At 38.9% G+C, this 21,178-nt stretch overlaps 1 protein-coding gene across 18 annotated transcripts in view; it reads right to left on the reverse strand.

The window, feature by feature from the left end:
- Positions 1-2,659: 2,659 nt before the first annotated feature.
- SVIL (supervillin) overlaps positions 2,660-21,178 on the reverse strand; it is a 131,361-nt gene continuing 112,842 nt past the window's right edge. For all 18 annotated transcript variants that reach the window (XM_079302059.1, XM_079302057.1, XM_079302069.1 and 15 more), the window contains 20 exons: positions 18,967-19,050; positions 18,798-18,884; positions 17,567-17,744; positions 17,154-17,326; positions 15,765-15,920; positions 14,854-14,990; positions 14,185-14,332; positions 13,912-14,057; positions 12,932-13,107; positions 12,687-12,831; positions 11,970-12,246; positions 10,154-10,305; positions 8,874-8,979; positions 7,856-8,063; positions 6,936-7,069; positions 6,120-6,275; positions 5,795-5,938; positions 4,993-5,114; positions 4,066-4,221; positions 2,660-3,941 (listed from right to left, as the gene is read on the reverse strand). In XM_079302059.1, the coding sequence (XP_079158185.1) occupies positions 3,855-3,941; positions 4,066-4,221; positions 4,993-5,114; positions 5,795-5,938; positions 6,120-6,275; positions 6,936-7,069; positions 7,856-8,063; positions 8,874-8,979; positions 10,154-10,305; positions 11,970-12,246; positions 12,687-12,831; positions 12,932-13,107; positions 13,912-14,057; positions 14,185-14,332; positions 14,854-14,990; positions 15,765-15,920; positions 17,154-17,326; positions 17,567-17,744; positions 18,798-18,884; positions 18,967-19,050 (2,972 nt within the window). In that variant the 3' untranslated portion in view covers positions 2,660-3,854. The remainder of the gene's footprint in view (positions 3,942-4,065; positions 4,222-4,992; positions 5,115-5,794; positions 5,939-6,119; positions 6,276-6,935; positions 7,070-7,855; positions 8,064-8,873; positions 8,980-10,153; positions 10,306-11,969; positions 12,247-12,686; positions 12,832-12,931; positions 13,108-13,911; positions 14,058-14,184; positions 14,333-14,853; positions 14,991-15,764; positions 15,921-17,153; positions 17,327-17,566; positions 17,745-18,797; positions 18,885-18,966; positions 19,051-21,178) is intronic.

The following is a 21,178-nucleotide window of genomic DNA, read 5'->3' on the forward strand; positions in this document are numbered from 1 at the left end:
GTTTATCTGCTCTTCCATGTGTTCCTCTTACTCCATCATTTAAATTGCATGAAAACAACACAAATCAGCATTAATCTTATAGGGCATATACATATGAGAACAAAGGAGAGAAAAGAAACCTGGCATTTCAAGTAGTGCAACCCAAATCACTTCATCCCCATCAATTCATCAATCCAGTCTCAGGAGGAAAGTTAAAAGCATTCATCTACCTGGCCAGCATCTCACTGCTGCCCTGTGAGAAGGAAAGTGTCCTCAGAGCCAGTACTGACTAGCTGAGCACAGTCCTTACCCTGCCCAAAAGGAAATTCCCTGCAGCATCAGCTGTTGGCAACCAGCATCATGCAGGTGAACAGGGGCCTCAGTGGGAAGCAGGCACAGGAGAATGTTATTCAGCTGCTTCTTCTCACCTACTACTTGATCCAAAAGGGAAACATTGACTAGGAGTTAGAAGCAGGGCTGGTCATACTGTTCTTCCCCACGGTGCAGCCAAGCAGGGTTGATGCTGTGGGGAGCCTGTCCCACCAGTAGAAACCTCTATCCCAGCAGGGCTGTGCAAACACTGGGACTCACCACAGCAAGATGCCACTGCCCCTTTCCACAAAAGCACCACAGACTTTCAGAGAAGCTCTGAATCAGCTTTCTGCAGACCCAGTTCTGCACATGGGTCCACAACTCCTCCTCAGCTAAGTACCTGTTTGGGAGACTGGTGGGACAGTGGTGGACAGAAGAAAGTTCTCCCAAATAATTCAAGATTAGTTTTGGGGTATTTTTTCTCCTTTTACCTATCTCCCATTTTCTCTCTTCTTCTGGCTGCTGCATGCAGGTAGCAGATTTTTCAGATAATGTTTTATTTGCTGTTTTGGCATACCAATTTATTCACGTTTCCAGGCCATTTAGCTGCTAACAAATCCTTATGTGGGTAGGATTAGTTGTGTAATCAAAGAACAACACTTTTAATAGTCAGGATGGGTCAATTTTAAACTGTAGGAAATATAATGGCTTAATGCTTGAAAGCCTGGGAGCTGTGAGACTGAAAGACAACACAATGCCATGTCCAATGTACTACCTTTTTCATGTGCAGACTCCCTACACCAGAAACTTTGCCTAAACATGGAGTTCTTAGGTGTCTTATTAGAAAAAAGTAGAGAACACCAGGTAACCCAGACAAGCAATCAAACTAACCCTGTCCCCCTATCTGGAAGTGTTTCAGCTCTGTTTCCTATGCAGGGCTCTAAAACCAGTTCAAGAATATTTTAATGGCCCTTTGTAATTTCCAACCATAAGTGGCATCCCTGTGGTGGAGAGGGAAGGTAGCAGAAAATTAAAGCATAATCTACAAGTCTGTCTAAGGCCTTACATTGATTTACTTTCTGTTGTCAGCTTCACATTTCAGGAAAGCATTTTGATAAGTAACAAGTATATAATGGAGAACAAAGTATTTTCTGCAAAACCTTAAAGCTTTCCTAGGGAATGTTATGAGCAAAGCACCGAGGTAGAAAGTTGAGTTCTGTGTCCTGGTTCATGGAACTGGGCCATTATATATGAAACAGTGTACAATTTACAGAACTCAGAGATCTGACAACAGTGAATTATTTCGGTGCTTGTGGCCCCCTTGCTGGCTCTTCTTGTCTTTCAGCTGAGACTCTAAAGGCTTTAGAGGTGGGTGAATGTTGCCCTTCAGCAGCACTTGAAGGACTGACAATGTTTTCAAGAAACAAAAGCAAATGATAGTACCATGCTAGAGGGAAAAACAAGGTCAATCATGCTATGCAAATTAGCTCTCTGTTGGAGTGAAAAATCAAAACAGAGGAACCTGGTACCCTCATGGTACAGACTGAACATGAATAATCAAAACCTAATTCCTGCTTGATTTTATCACCAGAGAGGGTGAAAGAGAAAAATATATGGGTGCTTAGATGAATACAGCAGTGACTTGAAAATCTCTCAGTGCTTGAAAAATAAACTTGTTGCTATAAAGCCCTGCATTTTCAAACTAACAGTGTAGCCCATGCAGAAGGCAGATGAGGACCTCTGAGGAACTGGCATCTAAACAGTTTTTTCCTGGCATCTATGTAAGAAACATTCTGGCTCTGAATACTATTCCTAACATTTTCTTGGGTTATTTCATTTCAGTTCTTGACAGAAACCAGTACATGAAAGGAAATACTCCAGTACTCAAAATTTACCTGTTATATCTCATGTCAGGTGAATTTAACTTGTATATTTCTAAGTGTTTAATTCATTTAATTGAAGGTTTGATTACAACTTACCAACCCATGTGTCAAAACAAGATTCACTTTAACTATGGAGTAATACTTACTGCAGATCTTGCAGAAATCCACACCTCACACATTCATAGATCCCACTTCAAGTCCCTTGGCCTAAGGAGAAAGACAAGAGCAGCAACAGGCACCACTCCAAGCCAGAAGCAGCTCTAAATGGTTGCAGGGCAGAAAGAAAGCTATACAGCCAGGAATGAAATTGTGAAACCCACTAGGATATCAGAGGAGAACCACACAGCTTATTATAGAAATGCCAAATGCCTGAAAAACATTTCAAACCATAAGCAAATATTTACTCAAAGATTCTATTCAATGTCCTAATTAACTGAGTAAAAACAATTTTGTCTTCAGTGCATATTGAAAGAATGGACACAATGCTTGATTTCAATTCAAATTTTACTCCCAATTGCACAAAGGTTGAAAAGATATTTTCAAATTTTGAAAACCAGTATAATAATTTTGGTTTCATATATAAAACAGGGAAACCCAAAGAATACAGAGTTGTGTGACTGACATGTTCCAACATTCAGCATTAAAGTTTTGCCCAACTCTATCTCATACATCGATTATTTTCTGCATTATATGCTTCTCAAATTATAACTCTGTACAATACCCACAGACATCTAGGGTTACAATATTTTGAGAAAATACTATGTTTTGGAAGGTACCAATGCTAGTACAGATTACAGTACAAATTATTATTGACAAGTCAGAGCATCGCTAAGAGTTTATTCAGAAGCCTTTACTTTCGGTTCTTATATCACAAAAGACATGTTTAATGTTTACAACAAGTATTAGAAACTGAGATGTTTTTATTTCTACTATTATAAAAGTAACATAGGAGACCGTTCTAAGCCATCTTCAAAACGCAGACCAATCTTTTTTTTTTTTGTATATAAACTGTACACAAAAAACAAGGCACTATACATTTTTGGATATAAAGTATAAAGGTTGATTCGCATAGTTTCTCAAGAAATCCATGCTATAAATACAAATGCTTTGTTCGGTTTAGCACCTGAAGCAGCACTGAGAACAATTCATTAACTATTGCAAAGAGAAACTTTTCAGAATGCAAAGGAGATAGATATTGGTGGTATAGCTAATTCGGTACAAGCAACTGCCATCCAGCTACTTTTCTGTAGTTTTGACATGGAAGTTTTGAAAGTGAATATATATTGCATTGTTAAATACATACTTGTTCTATGTGTTTATATAAATATAAATTCTTTGTAATCCACAAACTAACAAAATAACACTTTACAAAGAGAACTTCTTTAAAAACAAAAATGGCAAGTATTGGATATAGCCAAAGGACACCTGCAGCAGTAGCTCAAGAAACTACTGTTTAAGTGCATAGAAGAACGGAGCTTAAACCCATTACCTTTAAGAGTCAAAATTGAATTCCATTTTCAAAGAGTTCTCTTGGCCTTTTATTATAATATTACACACCTCCAGATAGGTAATAACTTCAGATTATTTTTATTTGTTCTGTAAATGTAGGGTACAATTCTTCTAAAGGACATAGAAAGTGAGAGTGGACATCCCTTTAGTGCTCACTTCCATGAACACAGCTTAGAAAAGTCCTTTTGCCTTCTTCAGGTTAACCTGCTTCCAAGATGGCAGTGCATTGTACTCCTCTCTTGTCATCTCTAATGCAACCTGCATTTAAAATGAGAGGGTGTACTATTAGCAAAAACAACTGATGAGCAGCACAACCAGCAAATGGCTCTTGCATGGTTAGGCATAGACAAAGAGAGTAAGAGTGCACCTATTCTCTCCTTACCTCAAAGTCCTCATCTGAAAGGTAAATTTCAAGCTTCAGTGGATCAACTCCCTCAGGCAGAGGCCTAGCTAAGAGATCTGCTAATGGATACACTGTTTTACACAGCTTGGCCAGCACATCCTCTACAAGTATTATCTGATTAGAAACATCAGCATCCTGGAAGGAGAAAACAGAGAACAGGATCACAATGGTGAAAGCCTCAGCTGTGCCCATGGCCATCTGCAGATGGCATGGGCTATGGTGGGCACAAAGCTGTACATCCAGGTGTGCACACAGGCCAACAGACCTGCCCTACAACCAAGCTAAAAACAGGTCTGCACTTAGCAGAAGGACACCCTGTACTCCCAGAATCTCAGTTTAAGTCTGAAATCTGTGTTTAGTCATGAAGCCAACATTTTCTACTCAGAATGGCTGCAGAAGATTTGCAAAACAGAAAATGTCATTTGTGTTGAGATGCCCCTTGATTGAAAGCTTTTAAAGCAGCCACGTGTAATTTGGCTGTGACTCTGAATCCCAGCTGAGGAAGTAAGTGACAGAGCCCTTGGAGCCAGCTGATCCTTTGAGAGGTGTTTTGCTTCCCTGCATTTCAAATCTGGGGAACAGAACTGCACATTGCACATTGGGGCATGACTGAAACAGCTGTTCTGTTAAGCTCAAACTCTAGCATACCTCTTTCTAAGAGATGATTCAGGTAACACTTTCCTTCTGTATTTATGAGAAAAAGAATATGAGAAATTACATGAAAAATAAAACAGCAATGCCTCTGATATACACATTCCCAATCAGAATTTAGCTGTCTGTTGGGTTTTTTTCCCCTGAGCAGACTCCTGCACTGTTCTTTCTAAGTTTATCTTCTGGATCTTGGGCCTGACAGTGGAAACAACCAATGTTACTGACAACACAAGGCACAATAAGGAAAAGATTTACCATTTCTGTGATCTCTGCAATATCTTCCCTGTGCTCCCAACTTGGGAACATATTAGTGAACGTCAGAGGCTCTAGGCCAGCATGAATTAGATAGGATTTCGGGGGCTTCTTTACATTTTTTCCTAAAAACAGTCAAAATACAAAAAAAGAGGAAGAAATTACAAAAGGTACAATATTTTGCAATCGCACCCACTATGCAAAGTTACCTCTGAAGGGTATTTCATTTTTCCTGAAAAGCTGGAGCAGTTTAAGGCAGAAAAAAATTTTGCAGGATTTATTTTTAAATAATACAAGATCTTTTAATATGTTTTTCAGTATTCTTACACCTGCCTTTTACTGTATCTGACTGCAGAGATTAAAATTTATATGCTGAAAACTCCCAATGGCTACTTCTAATCCAATGCCTTTCTTATCTTACAAAAACAGACTTAGAATAGAGTAAGCAGAGTGTGAGGGTCTGAAATTTGCAAATTCAGGTAAACAAAACATCCTGGTATGTTCAGCAGAACTGACAGCAGAACTGTCCTGCTAACAAGCAACTAAGTTTAAGCTTGGGGGCTTAAGTGAGAATGTTTAAACTGTTGATTTGTGATTCTGAGGTGTAACACTTTCCACTGAGAGCAGTCAGTAGAGTATCTTGGCAATTTGGGAATGAGGCTGTTGGTAGGTTTGCTAAGAAAGAGTGCAGAATGTATCTTCAGATCAAATGATGTTTCTTGCCAACACTGGGGGGGCTTTGAGCTCGGGACAGGAGGCAGGGAGGGGTGACAGGCTCAGAGCAGGGGGGCACAGCAGCTGTTACCTTTGCAGTACCGCAGCACCGTCTCCATGGCGCATTTCCTGTCTGTAGCCCACCTGATTCGAGCTGATCCAGTGATTTTGTTCTCCACAGGCCACCAGCCTTGCCACAGGTACACTTCATGGTGATTGTCAACAAGGAAGAGTGCTACACAGTAAGAAAATGCCAAATCCATCATTAGCCACTTGCTAGTTTTTGTAATCCCCTAAACAACCCCAGTTTTACATGCTTGTCAGCATCACTACAGGTCATTTCACATCTTACCAATCTCTTATGATGCAGAATAGTTATTTGTTTTCTTGTTTTTTAAGTATTTTAAAGTACATACCTGGCTGTGGGGCAGTGTAAAGATCCTCTTGCAAGAATGGCATGGAATTGATGACAGCAGGGTCTCTTGAAGGGTAAACATATTCAGTGGCTGAGAATTCTCCTGATGAACTACTGAGGCCAAACAGGCGGGGCGTGAAATTAAACTTTCCAGGATCTTTAAAGAACAAAAATTAAGAAGAGTCACAACAAAAAAATGTTAGACTTGATTGTAAAAACTAACAATACACTTTAAAAGTGACTGCAAATTTTCTGAGTTTCGAAAAATCAGGAAAGACAACCAGATGTCTTGAGGGACTAGCAACAGCTGTAAAGAAGTCGAGCTGAGTGGCTGGCTGCCATCAGTCTGAATCTGATCCTGGTTAGTTACTATCAGCCATTTCATAACCAGCTGTTTTGCAGCTTACGTGAAGCAAGTCCATCTCAGAGTTAGCTGATAAATTTTCCACTTGGTAAATCAATTCCCCTGCTACCTTTGTTGGCAGTTTCAAAGCAAAGGATGGATGGGAATTTGTGCAGAACTGCCTCTTAAATCCCTTCAGAAGAGAAGCAAAATATATTTGTAACAGTGTTAAGTATTGCTCTGTGCTGCCTGAATACAGAGGAGCAGCAGAAGCGGGGGAGAACAAAATGAAACACTTGGTTTTCCAGTCCTTTCCTTCTACAACAGTATTACTTAACTCAGTAAGATTTTTGGAAGCATTTCTCTGAAAAACTCAACTACCAAAAAGTACTTCAAAAACTTTACATTAAATCTGACAACACCATAGACTAGGAAAGCAAAACATGAGAGCCAAATCCAGGAGGGCAGGTCTACCTTGCAACATGCAGTCATAGGCCTTTCGATCTCTCCTCCCCAGGGCATCCCAGAATCCCAAAGGCTCTGACCCTTCATCACATTCATGAATTGTCACCTTGCTGCTGCTGTGCAGCCCTGCCTCCAGTGGACACCTACAAAACACAAAGAAAGAGTGCACTCAGTGTTCCTGCCCCAAACACAGCTAACACAAACCTGCTGGCCACTTGCATTAGTGGACCCCAAAAGTCTTGTCTCAATACCAACACAGGCACTTTGAAAAATTACGGAAAAACAAGACAGGGAATTTCAACAGCTATTCTTGTAGCATTTGGATCCCATTCCCAGAGTGAAGGACATGCTCACATGAGCTGTCAGTAGAGATTCTCACTGCCTTTTGTAACAGCTGCTGTCCTCCGTGCTTTCTGAAGTTAATTTCCTCTTCCTCATTCACAAGGCTGGTTTCTAATCCTCCTATCAAATGCACTTTATTTTGCTATTCAGATATTTAGCATTTCAGTCCAAAAGGAAAACAACTTTGTTTTAACTGTAATTAGTACAGTAGGAAGAATGTGGTCGCCCCACCCCTGGAAGTGTTCAAGGCCAGGTTGGATGGGGCTTGAGCAACCTAGTCTAGTGGAAGGTATCTCTGCCAAGGCAGGGGGATTGGGGTTAGATGATCTTTAAGGTCCCTTCCAATTCAAACCATTCTATGACTCTATTAATAAATGCATTTGACCTCCAGTGAAAGCAATTATAAGATATGAGTTTTCTCCTCTCTACCAAACCTACCAACCTTCACTCCTCCTGACTAAGCATGCACATGCTGCCTTTGTACTTAGAGGACAGCTTTATTTATTTCAAATTTTCTTTGAGTAAGACTACTTCAAGTAAATTGGTAATCTATATAATCATCTCCAAAATACAGGTCAGACACTCACTGTTCTTTTATTTTATTGGCTGCTGTTCTTCCTACATCCTTGGTGTGAGACTGTGCTTTGCAGCCATGCCACAGGTAGATGAGAGCTTTGTTGATATTGAGGACAATCATGGATGTCCTGGAACGCAGGCTGCTGCAGTGACAGGCTACTTCCAGCAAGTTTCCTTCATTGGGAACTTCTCCTCGCACGCAATAAAGCCTCCAATCACCTGGAGCAGACAGGAACAGTGCAGGACTGTTACAAAATCACATGGGACTGAAAATTCAAAACCTCTGCTCTGGAACAGCTGCTCTCATACATGATTTTCACCTGCTGCATGCTTAGGTTGTCACAGAATGAACCAGCTAAGCACCAGGTTTGGCTAACATTACTTCAGAAACCCTGTGCAGAAAAGATGCCTTCTAAAACCTTGCAACAAGACTACCAGTATTGAGAGCTGAAGAGCTTAACAGAGCAGAAGAGTCAAGTTCTGCTGCTTCATATGGTGAAGAAAGGAAACAAACATAGTATTCTTCCTATTCAGCTCCTCTTCCCCTCTGCACCTTAGGAACATAAGTCAAGTGAAAACTGGAACATCTCCAAGCAACACATTGAAATTTTCCTACCTCAGCTACTGCATTCAAGGAATATTTTACAAAAAGCAAGGATAGGATAATACAAGCTTAGAGCTTTCTTTGGAGTAGAAGAACTGCTCATAAAAACACTTTTCTTCCCCAGACTGTGTAGAAAACAACATACTTTAAAGCAAATGGGCACTTGGCTTAGGTAAAACCAAACTAAAAAAACTAATATGTGCATCAATACAATCAAGTCAGCATGCTCTAGGGTGACAAAATCCACTCTCTGCCCAAAGAAGAAAAGACTACCTTGAAACAAAGCACTGCAAAGCTGTCTCAAGGGTTTCCTGGCATTAATTTTTCTTTTCTACAGAGCATGGAGGTTGAGACTGAATACAAAGCCCTCCACAACAGCTAGAAAAGGATTTTGGGGCAGAAACTCTTAACTAACAATAATTTACTTTGTGCATTTTCTTCTTCCTCTTCCCTTCGTCCAGCATGCACAATCATCCCTCCTTGGAAACACTGCAAGAAGCAGGGTGGTTCTTTCCCTTGAAGCACTTGTACCTGGAAATTGAAGGCACCACTCTTCATTAGAAAAATAAAGCAAGTATACAGACTCAGGAAAACTGGTCTCTATGGATTATTAAAAATTATATAGTTATGGCCACCCACAAAGATAGGTTTCCTTCTACTTTACAACTGCTGACTATTGTTTAAATTACCATATATCAGTATGCAATGGCTTCCATATGTAGCCTGCATATTAAAAGAAACCTCTAGTTGGAATCAAACAATTGAGTTTCAGAAGATAATGGAATACCAAATGAACTTTAATTTAAATTAGCTTAAACTAACCATTTCTTGAATTTTATGAATTTTTACAGAACCTGTCCACCTTGACCCATGTTCACTGAAACCATTATGAAGATAAGATAGGAGCCGAAGTAGATTCAAAATTTGCTATAAAACTGGTTTATGGTAATGTGCATGTTCTTTGCTCACTGAACATTGCATTTGGAGTATGAAACTGATATGGCCAGTTCCTGAATCAGCTATGTTGCAGAGACTCTCACACTCCTGATCAAGGCCCCTTATGTTTCTCCTCTATGAAATGACCTTGCTGGTCATTTCTATGCTGCTGTTAAAAAAACTAATTGAACCAGGATCAAGGCATAGAAACTTTAAACCACCCATCTTGTATGTTGGTAACAGTGAAGCCACAGCAAAGCCCAAGTCTGCCTAAGGACAAAGCAAACTAGCCTGTCCTCTCAGCTTCAAACAGCATTTGCTAGAACCTCTGCAAACAATGCAATTAGTATGTAATACAGAGTAAGCAAATTGAAAATTTCCAATGTATTTTTTTTTTGCCTTGGCCTGCAGAAAGTGCTTCTCCTTAGCACTAGGAAAATATGCTGCTATCTGAACATGTACTTGAAAGGACAGCATGAATCTGTATAGCTGTGCTTCACCTATTTCTGCAGGGGAGGGAGAAAAGACCTTCTCATCCAGCCTTTTTCAGAAATATCCCTAGAAGCAGCATTTGGGAATGACAATCCATAAAGGAGTTTACGTGTCTCTGCCAGCTGGAATAATGTCAAAAGTAATTTTGAGGCCTGACTATTTGTAATGGCAAGAACACATTTACAGAAAGGGAGGAGGCAAAAAAGATAATTCCTATTTACTGTTTGTGGCTATCCAGACAGGCAAATCTTACCAAGTCTGCCATCTAGGATCTCACCTGTGCTCCTCTCTCTTCATCAAGTTCCACTGTCATGAGTGCTGATGTTCCTTTCTCACTCACTGTGGAGTGCCTTCCTTGCCAAAAGAAATACACACATTTCTCTTTTCCAACAGCCCGTACTTGTTGCTCTCCTTTTTGTCTGCTTCCAACTGTGAAACAGAGAGCACATGCTGAAGAATGTACTCTGGCTATAGGTTTAAACAGCACATGATTTAATCTCATCTGCCAGCTCAGCACTATCCCATCCAGAACAGGAAAGAAAAAATGTCCAATTGGAGGAATATTAGTTCTCCAAGCCAGAGAGTCCCTGTGCAGAGCTGGCATGTCTCCTCAGGTGGATGGAAGCCCACAGGCAGAGATGCCTGGGTTGGTTGCAGAAAGAGATGTAGAAAAAACCTGGTACTGTCTGGAGAAAAATAACTGACAGCATTTGAGCCAATTTGCATGTGAAATGGCATGTCCAGTAATGTTACCAGAAGAGTGCATTATGGCTCATTTTCCACATTACACACTGCTCTTTGGCAGCAGGACAGCAGCTGCTTTTTTTTTTTTTTTTTTTTTTTTTTTTCTTAAGAATCGGTATTTAGTTATTTTGATGAGCAAATAATGTTTACAGCAAATGAAATTCACAACACAACCACTTATAGAATATTGCACTTTCCAGGGAATAAACAGGTAGAATTAAATCAAAGATTTTTTAAAACCCAAGAGTTTTTAAGACAGATTTTAAAAAAAGTTAAAACATCTGCCTTGATTCCAGCAGTGCTGAGCAGCATCCAACTCAAACACTTAGGAGAAAGCATCCTGTTTTTTTCAAGTTGAGAATACTCAAACCACTACTCACTCTTAAAATTTATGGGTTTCATTCTTATCTGTACATCCAGCCCATAAAAGTACTGCCTTCTACATAAAAATTTATTCTGCTTAGGAGTGATTGAATATGTTTTCATCCATTTGGATTAGAAGTCTGTTTACAGTTCAGTACTAGTGTTACCCACTTCTCCCAAGACTTACAAGCTTTTGTATTTTTCTTGGATTTGCCAGTATCTGATCTCAACAATTCTGACTAAGACCTACCTACACTTTTTTGGCTAAGAGCCTGAAGTTGTATAACTGTTATGGTCTTTCCAACCAACCTTAATATACTGGTATTCTGAACAATCAGTTTTAGACTATTTGTCTTTAATTTACCACAAAAAACACCTATTCTTACTTTAGTGCCAGAAGGGAAGTTCCAATGGGCTTATGGAACTGACTTCAGTTTTCAGGCTTTACCTGCTGCTCTCAGGCTCTTTGTCAGAACACTGCTGAGCCTCAAATCCAGATCAAAGGGTTTCCAGTGGATAGCAAGGGCAATGAGCTGGCAAGGGCTTTTCCTGTACCATAACCATTTCCTGTTCTATAACCAGCAAAGGTTTTTCTTGTTGCTAAGCCTACCTCTCTTGCAAGACATTCAGACCACTGCCACTAGTCCAGCTGCCTAGTTATTTTGGTGTTCAGATGTGGGCATAATTCTGGCTTAATGAACTGTCCTGTGCACATATACACCACCAATGGTGGGTAAAAGCAGAGATAGACAGCATTACATTTGTGTATCAAAAATAACTACAACTTCTTTATTTTCTACTGCTTTCTTTTAAAGAAAATACAAAACTTTACTTTTTAATGACCTAGAAAGGCTAAATTAGCATCCCTAACCTTTCAAACTGTCTCATCTTCATGGAAATCTAGGTCTGGATCTCACCCCTCACAGTAGGAGTTTTAGCTGCACTTCTGCATGTTTCAGCAGGATGAAGTGGAATTGTTCACTAACCTGTAGTGCTCACCATGTACTTCCACTTCACCACATATGTGTCTCCCTCATGGAACTGCCCTATGCTTTGCTTAGGCAGTCTACTATAATCAAATTCCAGGATGTGCCAGACATCCACAGAGGCAGTGATAATTTCAAACTGCCTCCCATCTTCTCCTTCCACCAGTCCATAACCCCGGCCAATATTCATTCCATCCAAGACTGTGCCCACAGTTGTTTGAGGCACAGCAACCATCAGCATGACATCATATGGTTTAGAGTCAGATCTGGATTCTTCCTGTCAGAAAACACAGAGAAAAGATTTCTTTGAGCACAGATTTATTTTTTTTTGCCCCACAGTTCCAGTCAAACATTTTGACTCCTGCATATTTTACTATTTTAGTACCTTGTCATTGTTTCATGCCCTATCAAAGTCACCTCAGCAATATTCATTGAGCTGCCTGGTTCATATATAAATAATAATAATAAATAATGTATAATACATTATATATATTATATATATATATATAATACATTAAATATCATTATATTATAATCTATAAATAATAATAATATTAAAAAACTCTGTGGGTTTGCTGTAGGAGGTGATGTTCTGACCCCTAGGTCAAAGCCCACAAGACAAAAAACATGCTCTTGATCCTTGAGCACAAGCTTCCCTGGCTGCCATCCCAACTAGGTCATCTAGTTTGAAATACCTAGCATGCTTATTATATGCACCTTCTGGTGAAGGGATTCACTAGAATTCTTCTCATTGAGTTTCCTCAGTTCTGTCCAGTCAAGAAATTTTTCTTTGAACAGTATCGTCTCATTATGTTCTGTGAGCCTGCCAAATACAGCCCAGTCTGGGCGTCCTTGTCCCTTTCTGTGCAAGGGAACAAAAGATATAACATCAAATTAAACACTGTGAAAAGAGGGTAATAAAACTAAATGTCTGCAGTGAGACTAAATTCAAGTTACAATACCTGGGTATGAGAGGATTGCATTCTCCTGGGTCCAGAGGATTTATATCACAATTGGAGTAGTCAAAGGTGCCATTCCACAAGTGTTTTGCCAGCTGGAATGCCACTTTTCTCTGTGCTAAAGTAACTTCTTTTCCATGCCATACATATACCTCACTGCCAAAATCAAACACCAGCACCTAAAATCAAAACCAAACACAAAAAAAAAATCAACCTACCATTAGTTTAGGTGATACCTTGATCCAGTTTCCTTGTGCTTAACAGAAACTTCTCCAAATATGAATTTCTACAGTGACACTAACAAGTAGCACTGCAATGCAAGTAAGGACAGGCCAGTGGCCTGCACTGTGATGTCCAGTTTTTGAAAATGACTGGAACCAAGTAGGGGAATGCTGTGAGGTGTATCTTTAGGTGGCTGAAATCACTAGCAGATTAGGGAGCTCTTACTGCTAAAACCTGGTTGTGTTGCATGACTGGTAGCTGTCCAGTTTCAGTGGCTTTCTCTGATATTTAGAACTATGCCTTGTCCTACAGCCAGGGACAGAACACACAGTACAGACAAAAACCCAGTGACTTAAATACTTTCAAGAAAATGCATCATGTCCTCATTCTAGAAACCTGCTCTTCTTCTGACTTAGATAGGTGAAATGTTGTTGGAAAAGTCTGCTAGGGATAGAAATAAAAACAGGTTTTATTTTGTTTTGTTTTTCCAAAGTGCTACTTGTTTTGCACTTCATGATTCTGGGCTAAGCCACTGTTGACAAAAAAGACATTTCCTAAAATGGTATTCTACTTTAAAGATAATATGAATTGATTTATTGAGATCTGCAGCACACTCTAGACAGCAAAGTGTGCAGAAACCTTCCAGAAACACAGAGGACTCAGTGTTCAGTGATCCTCTCCACAAGCATTTGCAGTTACTGCAAATCATTATCAGTTGCCTGTTCCTGCATTTACCACAGGAGCAGTAAGTGGCACAATACCTCTTTTGGTTGTAGCAGGGTACATTTTGGCACCTTTCCCCAGTAGTCATCCTCAGGAATGAGTTTATCCTCCACAAGGCGGTAAATGCAATTTGTTTCTATTATTGCAGCTTCATACATTTCATCCTCTTCAGGACTTCCAGCAGCTTAAGGAAAAGATTGCCAAAAAATAAGAAAAAAAAAATTAACTTCCAAGTATCATTACTAAAGAGAACTGACTCTACTATTTTATTGTGGTAGAGCATCAGATACTGTATCTATAACAATGCTTACACTGGTAATTTGTCTGTCCACCAAGGAGTTTCCAGAAGTCTTTGGCTGCGTGGGTATGGGTATTTATTCCTTCTTCTATAGTCTGTATATAAGAAGCTCTACAGCCAAGTTCCCTCTTTGTCTGAATTAAAGTTGCAAGTTCTGAAGCCTAAGAGATTAACAGTTATCTGAACAGGATTGCTTAAGTCTTTGGAATACTTGTGCAATATTCTCTCTCAGTGAGAAGGCAAATGAGATCTAATACAGCAAATAGTGGAAGAAATAGTTATCATTTATGGCACTAAATAAACAGACACTATAAAAATTGTTACAGAAATGCATTCATTCTTTCATTTGCCTTAAAGCAAGACTGATTTCAGTGGACATGGGAATAAAAAGGACATCCTGCAATTCAGACTATTTTTTTTTTTTTTAGTTCAGTCTGTATCCTGAGGATATCCTTTTTTCTCTTGCAGCTTCACAAACTACACACTCCTTCACAAACGTCAGCTTTCATTCAGTGCATGACCTAAAACATATTTTCAGGAACCCTGCATATCTCCCTGTCACAGTCTATCAGTTACATGCCACTTTTTGAGAGAATTGGCACTAAGGCACAATTTCATCAGACACATATACTGCAATGGTTCGAAAAATAAATAATAAATAAAACCTCACAACAGTACTGACCTTTGCTTTTTCTATGACATTTGCAAACTCTCCTACCCACAAGAAACATAAATGTGGAGTTAACAACAGGAAACAGTCTCCACTGTTCAGTGATGAGGCTCTTGGTTCAACTAATCTTGTTTGAACATGTCTTCTTCCTAAAGAGAAAACAAAGCTAATTAAATTCCTTCAACCTCTACTATCAAATGCCACGATCTGATTTGTTTTGAATGAAATACAAACAATCTCGGCACATGTAGCAAAATATGTGGAAACAGACTGTTTAAGAATAATTAAAAGACTACTACAGTGGAAAAAGAGTTTACTCACAGGAAACAAAAGAAATGTTGCCTCCTATCAACTAATATTTCTATTATTTCCTGTTCTTGCTTTAACAATTCTGTCTCCTTCTGGAAAGAAATTAATTAAGTAAATGGCAGACAGCAGCAAAATTCCAGAACCTTTCACATTTGCTTAAGTGAAGTTATAACACAATTTTGGTAGGCAGTAAAAGGTTTTAAGAATTTAAGAATTGTAAGAATTTTGCTTTCCAAAACCTAGCTATTTGCAGCATCAAATGTTACTGTGCATAGTAAAGTGAAGTGGAGCAAGAACACTGCCACATCCTTTCCAAGTTACATTAAGTTCTGGAAGAATGGGACAATTAAAAATTTCTGCAGGGGATAGCCTGAATTTCTGAAATATTCTGTTTATTCCTTGGGAAACATACATCAATGGACCAATGCAAACTTATTTGTAAGGTTTAACTTTTTTTACACATTTTTTTACATATTTATCACATTTTTTTCAGATTTTGGATATAAATCTTGACTTGAAGATCTAGAACAAGCTAAGATTCTAAATTTGGTAGCAAATCCCATATGTTACATTCAGCCTACTATTTATGGAAAGTGAAAGCAGTTCCAGCATACCTTTAATTTGCAGGAGCATTAGCTTCTTGTATGGCACAGCACTGTTGTTAGAGTTTTGCTCTGTTAGATTAACACTCCGCAGGCTGATGTTGCTAAAGTTCTCTTTGCTTGCCAGGCCAGCAAGTGCTACTTCTGAGAAATTTGAATTTGTGGACACTTGTATATAAAAAGAAATTGGAGGAAAGACAGGCAGACAGACATAAAAATAACAAAATTATAATTAAAAATTGATTGTTGCATTAAGAAAATAATTTCTGCCCATTACTTGCAGTTTTTCTTCTTCATAGCAACAGCAAAGGCATGTTGAACTCAGATTAAGCACTAGCCCAAAAGATTTGTGGGTTTAGGGTTATCTAAATTTCTAGGTATCACCCAAGAGTACACTGTCAGTGTCAGAATTATACTATTTGGCAGAAATATCAACTTTGCTAGGAACCATCCTACCCAATGTTTTGTGAAGTACTGTGTCAATCTTCAACACCTTATAAATAATTAATAATAGAAGACAGCATAGAGACAAGGCTAATTAACTGAAATTCCCTTAAAATACTGCAACACCCATTTACATTTCAAAGTCTTAGTCATGTTTTACTGTAAACTTACAGCCCAAATTCTTGGCTACTTTTGTTTATTGCTCAACCAAAGACAAGATACTTTATGAACTTATAACTCAGGAAAATCCTTCTCATGAGATGGCAATAAAGTATTACATATATAGTTAGTGTTCTCATCAATACAATCGTTAAAGATGATCTTTCTTTAATCATGTGTAATAAGGTAACTTGTACCCAAAAATATAAGAGTGGCTTGGCAAATCTTTGAATGAATTTCACAACAATGTCTTTGCTGTCTGTCTGGTTGTCAGGAGAAAGCAACTCCACAAGTAAAACACCTTCTACAAGCCCTGCCACAAAGCACTGATCATTTATGGAAATTAATCGTAAGGAGTCAAGAAGGCTAATTCCACTTTCTGAGAGAAAATTAGGACCCAAAATTGAGGCCAGTGTGACTGCACAAAAGTTCATCTATTCTTGCTAGCTCTCACCCCAGCATGACAAAGTTGGATCTGCTTTCCTTGATCTCCTGTCCTCACCCTGCACACCTTGCAGGCATCCTGGTGCTCCCTCTCTGCACAAGGTGACTGTGCTAAAAAAAAAAAAAATTCAATCTATGTACAGGATGTAGCTCTAGGTAGCTTTCCCTGAGGAAGTCACACACACCCCTCTCTTCAGGCCTCCTAGCCAGTCTAAATTACACCTTATACTTCAATCAATTTATTGCCACTCAGAGAATACATTCCATTCCTTCAGTTTTTTGCACTGGGATTTTTTTTTTTTTTTAATTAAAAAGGCAAGATGGTGTCTTGCACAAATCATCCTGTTAGCTTACTTTTTTCTACTTTCATTCTCTTTGACTCCATGAAGGCAACATTCAGTCTTTGTTCAGTATACTCATGAAGAATATCTTGTCTTGCTGCAAGCATTTTCAGGGGGTTTCTTGAGGACTGGACTCGGCGTGTAGGTCTGACTGCACGTTTGTGCTCTGCTACAGAAGATGTCAACCTGAAAAACAAGTAGGGTTTATAAACATCAGTTAATTTCTCTAGTCAGAATCATCTAATGACAAGAAATCAGGATCAGTTCCTCAATTCAGGCAGGAGCATGATTTCAGAAGAAATGGACTATGAAGAGTATTTCAGAAGAAACGGACGTGCCCAGTACTTAGATACCTACAAGAGCTGAACATTTTGAACATTGCCCTTGTGTCTGCATTCAAAACAATGAGGAAAAAGCAATTCTTACTTTGGTGCATAAGGATCAAAGATGGCATCAAAGTCCTCATCAAGGTCCAAAGGCACTGAGGAGGAAGGGAAATCCACATGGCGATAAAATTTGGAAAATGTTTCATCATCATCCAGCTTCATCACCTCTTTCACAGATCTTCCTGTAACTGTCAGCACTGTCTCTTGCATCCCAGCAACTGCAGGAAAAATACACCTCACCCAGTAGGTAATCATGCTAGAGTTTCTAACTCTAGAAAAGGCAAACATGGCTTGTTTGGTAGTTGTCTGGAAAATTTTGTTTTCCAGTGTGGTGGTGGTGTTCTGGTTTTTATTGGGTTTTTTTTGTGACAGATTTTTTTTAATTGATGGTAGAAAAGTGTACTGATAAAGAATACTAAAACAGTGTAACTGCTACTCATATGCAATAATCATTATACAAAATGGCAGGGAAATATGGCTAAATAAAAACTTAAGACACTATAAATGAGTTGCTATAGTATGATGATGTAAGCACTTTAGGGTCTTGTATATTCCATCTTGCCTCCAACTATGCAATTCCTGCCTTTGAAAATATGAGAAGCACAAGGGGAAAAGTCACCACTTCAGACTAGCAAGTGTGGCAAAGTCATTATCCTACTCCAGTGCCTTGTGTCCTGAATTGTGAATACATTTGTTGATGGCATCTGTTACACTACAAATTACATGAAGATTTTTGTCTTACAAATGGAGGACAGACATATGAGATGGAAACACCAGACAGCTCTAGAGAGCTTCATATAACAGCCAACAGGTTGTACAAGGAAGCTGATGAGCTGCTACAGAAAGTCAATTTTCAAAAAAGCAGGAAATTGAATTGTGCTTGGGAACACCTTAGTATCCTTTTTTGATTTTAATAGGACTAAACTACATTTAAAGATGTTTCACTGTTTTTGGCAATATGGTTCAGACTGGCTGTGTGCTCTTAGGAAGTTCTGCCCTACAGAAGGACGTGTACATTGTTTTTAGAGAATTAAGAAAGTTATTTAGGCATCTGTGATTTATTCTACTGTATATTTGTAATACAATTGTGAAAGGCTTTTCATCTTAAAATTTAGCAAAGACTGAATCACAAAAATAATATTATCAGTAACTGCACTCTGAGCAAAGAAATCTTCAGTTTCTGCTACCAGACATTTTAACTAAGGGGCATTTTAATGGATTTACTAAAGTCAGATGGTGGATACAATGCCACCCTTCATAACTCTACCAACCTTTGTTATTCAGCCTTCCCAAAAATGACTCCAACTTGTCCAGCTTCATATCTGATTCCAACTGCATATCAGGCCTGGCTTCAATTTCTAAACAAACCAGAAAGTAAAACCTGTTAATTGACAGGAAGTAAATAAGGCTGCATGTACTTCAGCCATTTTTATTCCTTACCTTCCAAGGGCTTTGTAACTGGGGTGGTGGATTTCTGCCGGAAAGGGGACGCCACTGGTGTCAGTGCACTTGGAGAAGCCAGGCCTGCACAGGGACACAGAACATGGGAAATGCAGCCATGAGTCAGCCTGTGTTTCCAGCAGTAACAGCAGAGAAGCTGTTTGGGGAAAGCAGATGAGCCTGGCTGCTTCCTACAGGCCAGCACACTTCCCCAGCCTCCCCAGCTGCTGTATTAGAGATGGCCCTGCCTGCTGCTTTAATCAACAGCAGCCTCAGAAACCATTCACCAGAACAAAGCTTCATTTACACGTCTCTTAGCAAGCTAACACAAGATATATAGGCTTTCTCTGGACTGTAGTAATTTTGCTCCTTTTCAAGGTAGCAGCAGTTCATTTGGTCTACATTTTGGGCTCCAGCTGTACCACAAGCTGTATTTTGAAAACATGGAAGTGTTCTGAATGAAATGATACGTTTAGCAGAGAAGTCACCATGATCTTGCTAGGCACCTTCACTTCCACCACTCTCTTATTCCCTTTTTTTAAATCTAAGCACATCTCAATTAATACATATAACAGGATGCATCTGACTTGTGAATGCTGTCCCTGGATTTCACAGAGATTTTTGAGCCCCTTTGGGTTTTTAAGAACACATAGAAATTGAAGTAAAAATGGAAGTTAGAGTGTCCATCATATCAAGCAGTACCCTCTCCTTTTGTTGTACTCGCCTTCATCCTTTTCAGTAACTATCACAAAGCAACTCATTCTGAGCCCAGTGGATAAAATAAGGGTGGATTTTTTAGTTTTAGTTTTCATGTGTATCTACACTGCTTTAGTAAGAGAACTGAACTCTATAGAAGTTGTGGGTTTTATTAGGTAGAAAAGCATACTGAGGCAAAGAATTGCACATATTAACTTTCCTTGCCTAGACTTTCAGTAATGGGGAAACAGACATTTACACTTTTCTCTATTATCTATTTTCCACTTGGCCATAGTTTACTAATTACTGAGCCATGTAAGTTTAAGCCTTTAGTTATTTTGATCAGATTAAACCAATTTTGTGCTGGGAGAATGCATACTAAACATGTCTCCACAAAATCCTAGCAATATAATTGTCATAATTGCTAAACACCAAGTTAAATTTGGAATAGAAGTAGGTAGCTTATCCACAACCAATTTCTTCTCCTGTTACCTAATTACCAAATTCCAGCAGGTTTTAAGTCAATGGGAAAAACCTTCCTCAAGACACACTCAAGAGGACACAGCTCTTAAGCAGCTCTACCAGCACATAATCCACAAGACCACACTGAGAACTGCTTAGGAAAGGATCACCTTCCAATTAGGACTGAATAATTTTCAGCCATAAGAAGCAATTAAAATACAGCATCTGTGAACATAACAAAGATGTTATTTTGCATTGCTTTCTCATAATCCCTTAAATTAAAAACTCATAATGATAATTTATTCTTTCAGGATATAAACTGGTACACATCTAACTACAATCCCACTTGGGCTACTTTATTGATTTCACTGTCATTGCATTAACTTGCTTCTTCAAAAGAATGATCATAGCACCTAAAGAGATCCTTTCAAAATATTTTTTTTTTCTGATTAAGAAGAGCAAATGCTACCACCTTCTTTTCTTTTCCAAAGAGCAATCTATTTGCAAAACAAACAAATCTCAAAGACCAGGTCTGTGGATAACTAAACAGTTTTTGTTGGTGACCCTCCAAAAAGGGTTGCTCTTTAAATAGTGACCAACGGTCATTTCTAGCTGCAAAACCATGTAAAGTGTAAGCAGCAGCTAAAATATGTTACTAGCAGAGACAATTCCTAATACTGTTTATTTTATTTGTCTGCCAACAGATTGTGGCTTGGATTGCAAGCAGTTACTCCTGTTGCAGTATTGCCCTTGCCTTACAATGATTTTTTTTTTTAATAGTTATAATTTAATTCAAGGCTCATTGTTGTGTTTAATAATGAAGTCCTGGTAACAACCCAAACCCTAGCATTCCTTAAGCACAAGAGATCAGTTTAGGTGCCTTCTTCCCAAAGCCACCATCTCCCCAGGCATGCTGTGTGAACAGCTGCATTCCTACCATGTCCAGCCTTCAGAGACTCCTGTCCACTTTAGAAGAATGGTTAGATCTGGAAACAGGGGCTGAATTCAAGAGATCCCAAAAAAGTCAACATTGCTCCCTTGTAATTTCTACTCT

This window comes from Erithacus rubecula, assembly GCF_903797595.1.
Source record: "Erithacus rubecula genome assembly, chromosome: 3".
Lineage (NCBI taxonomy): Eukaryota > Metazoa > Chordata > Aves > Passeriformes > Muscicapidae > Erithacus > Erithacus rubecula.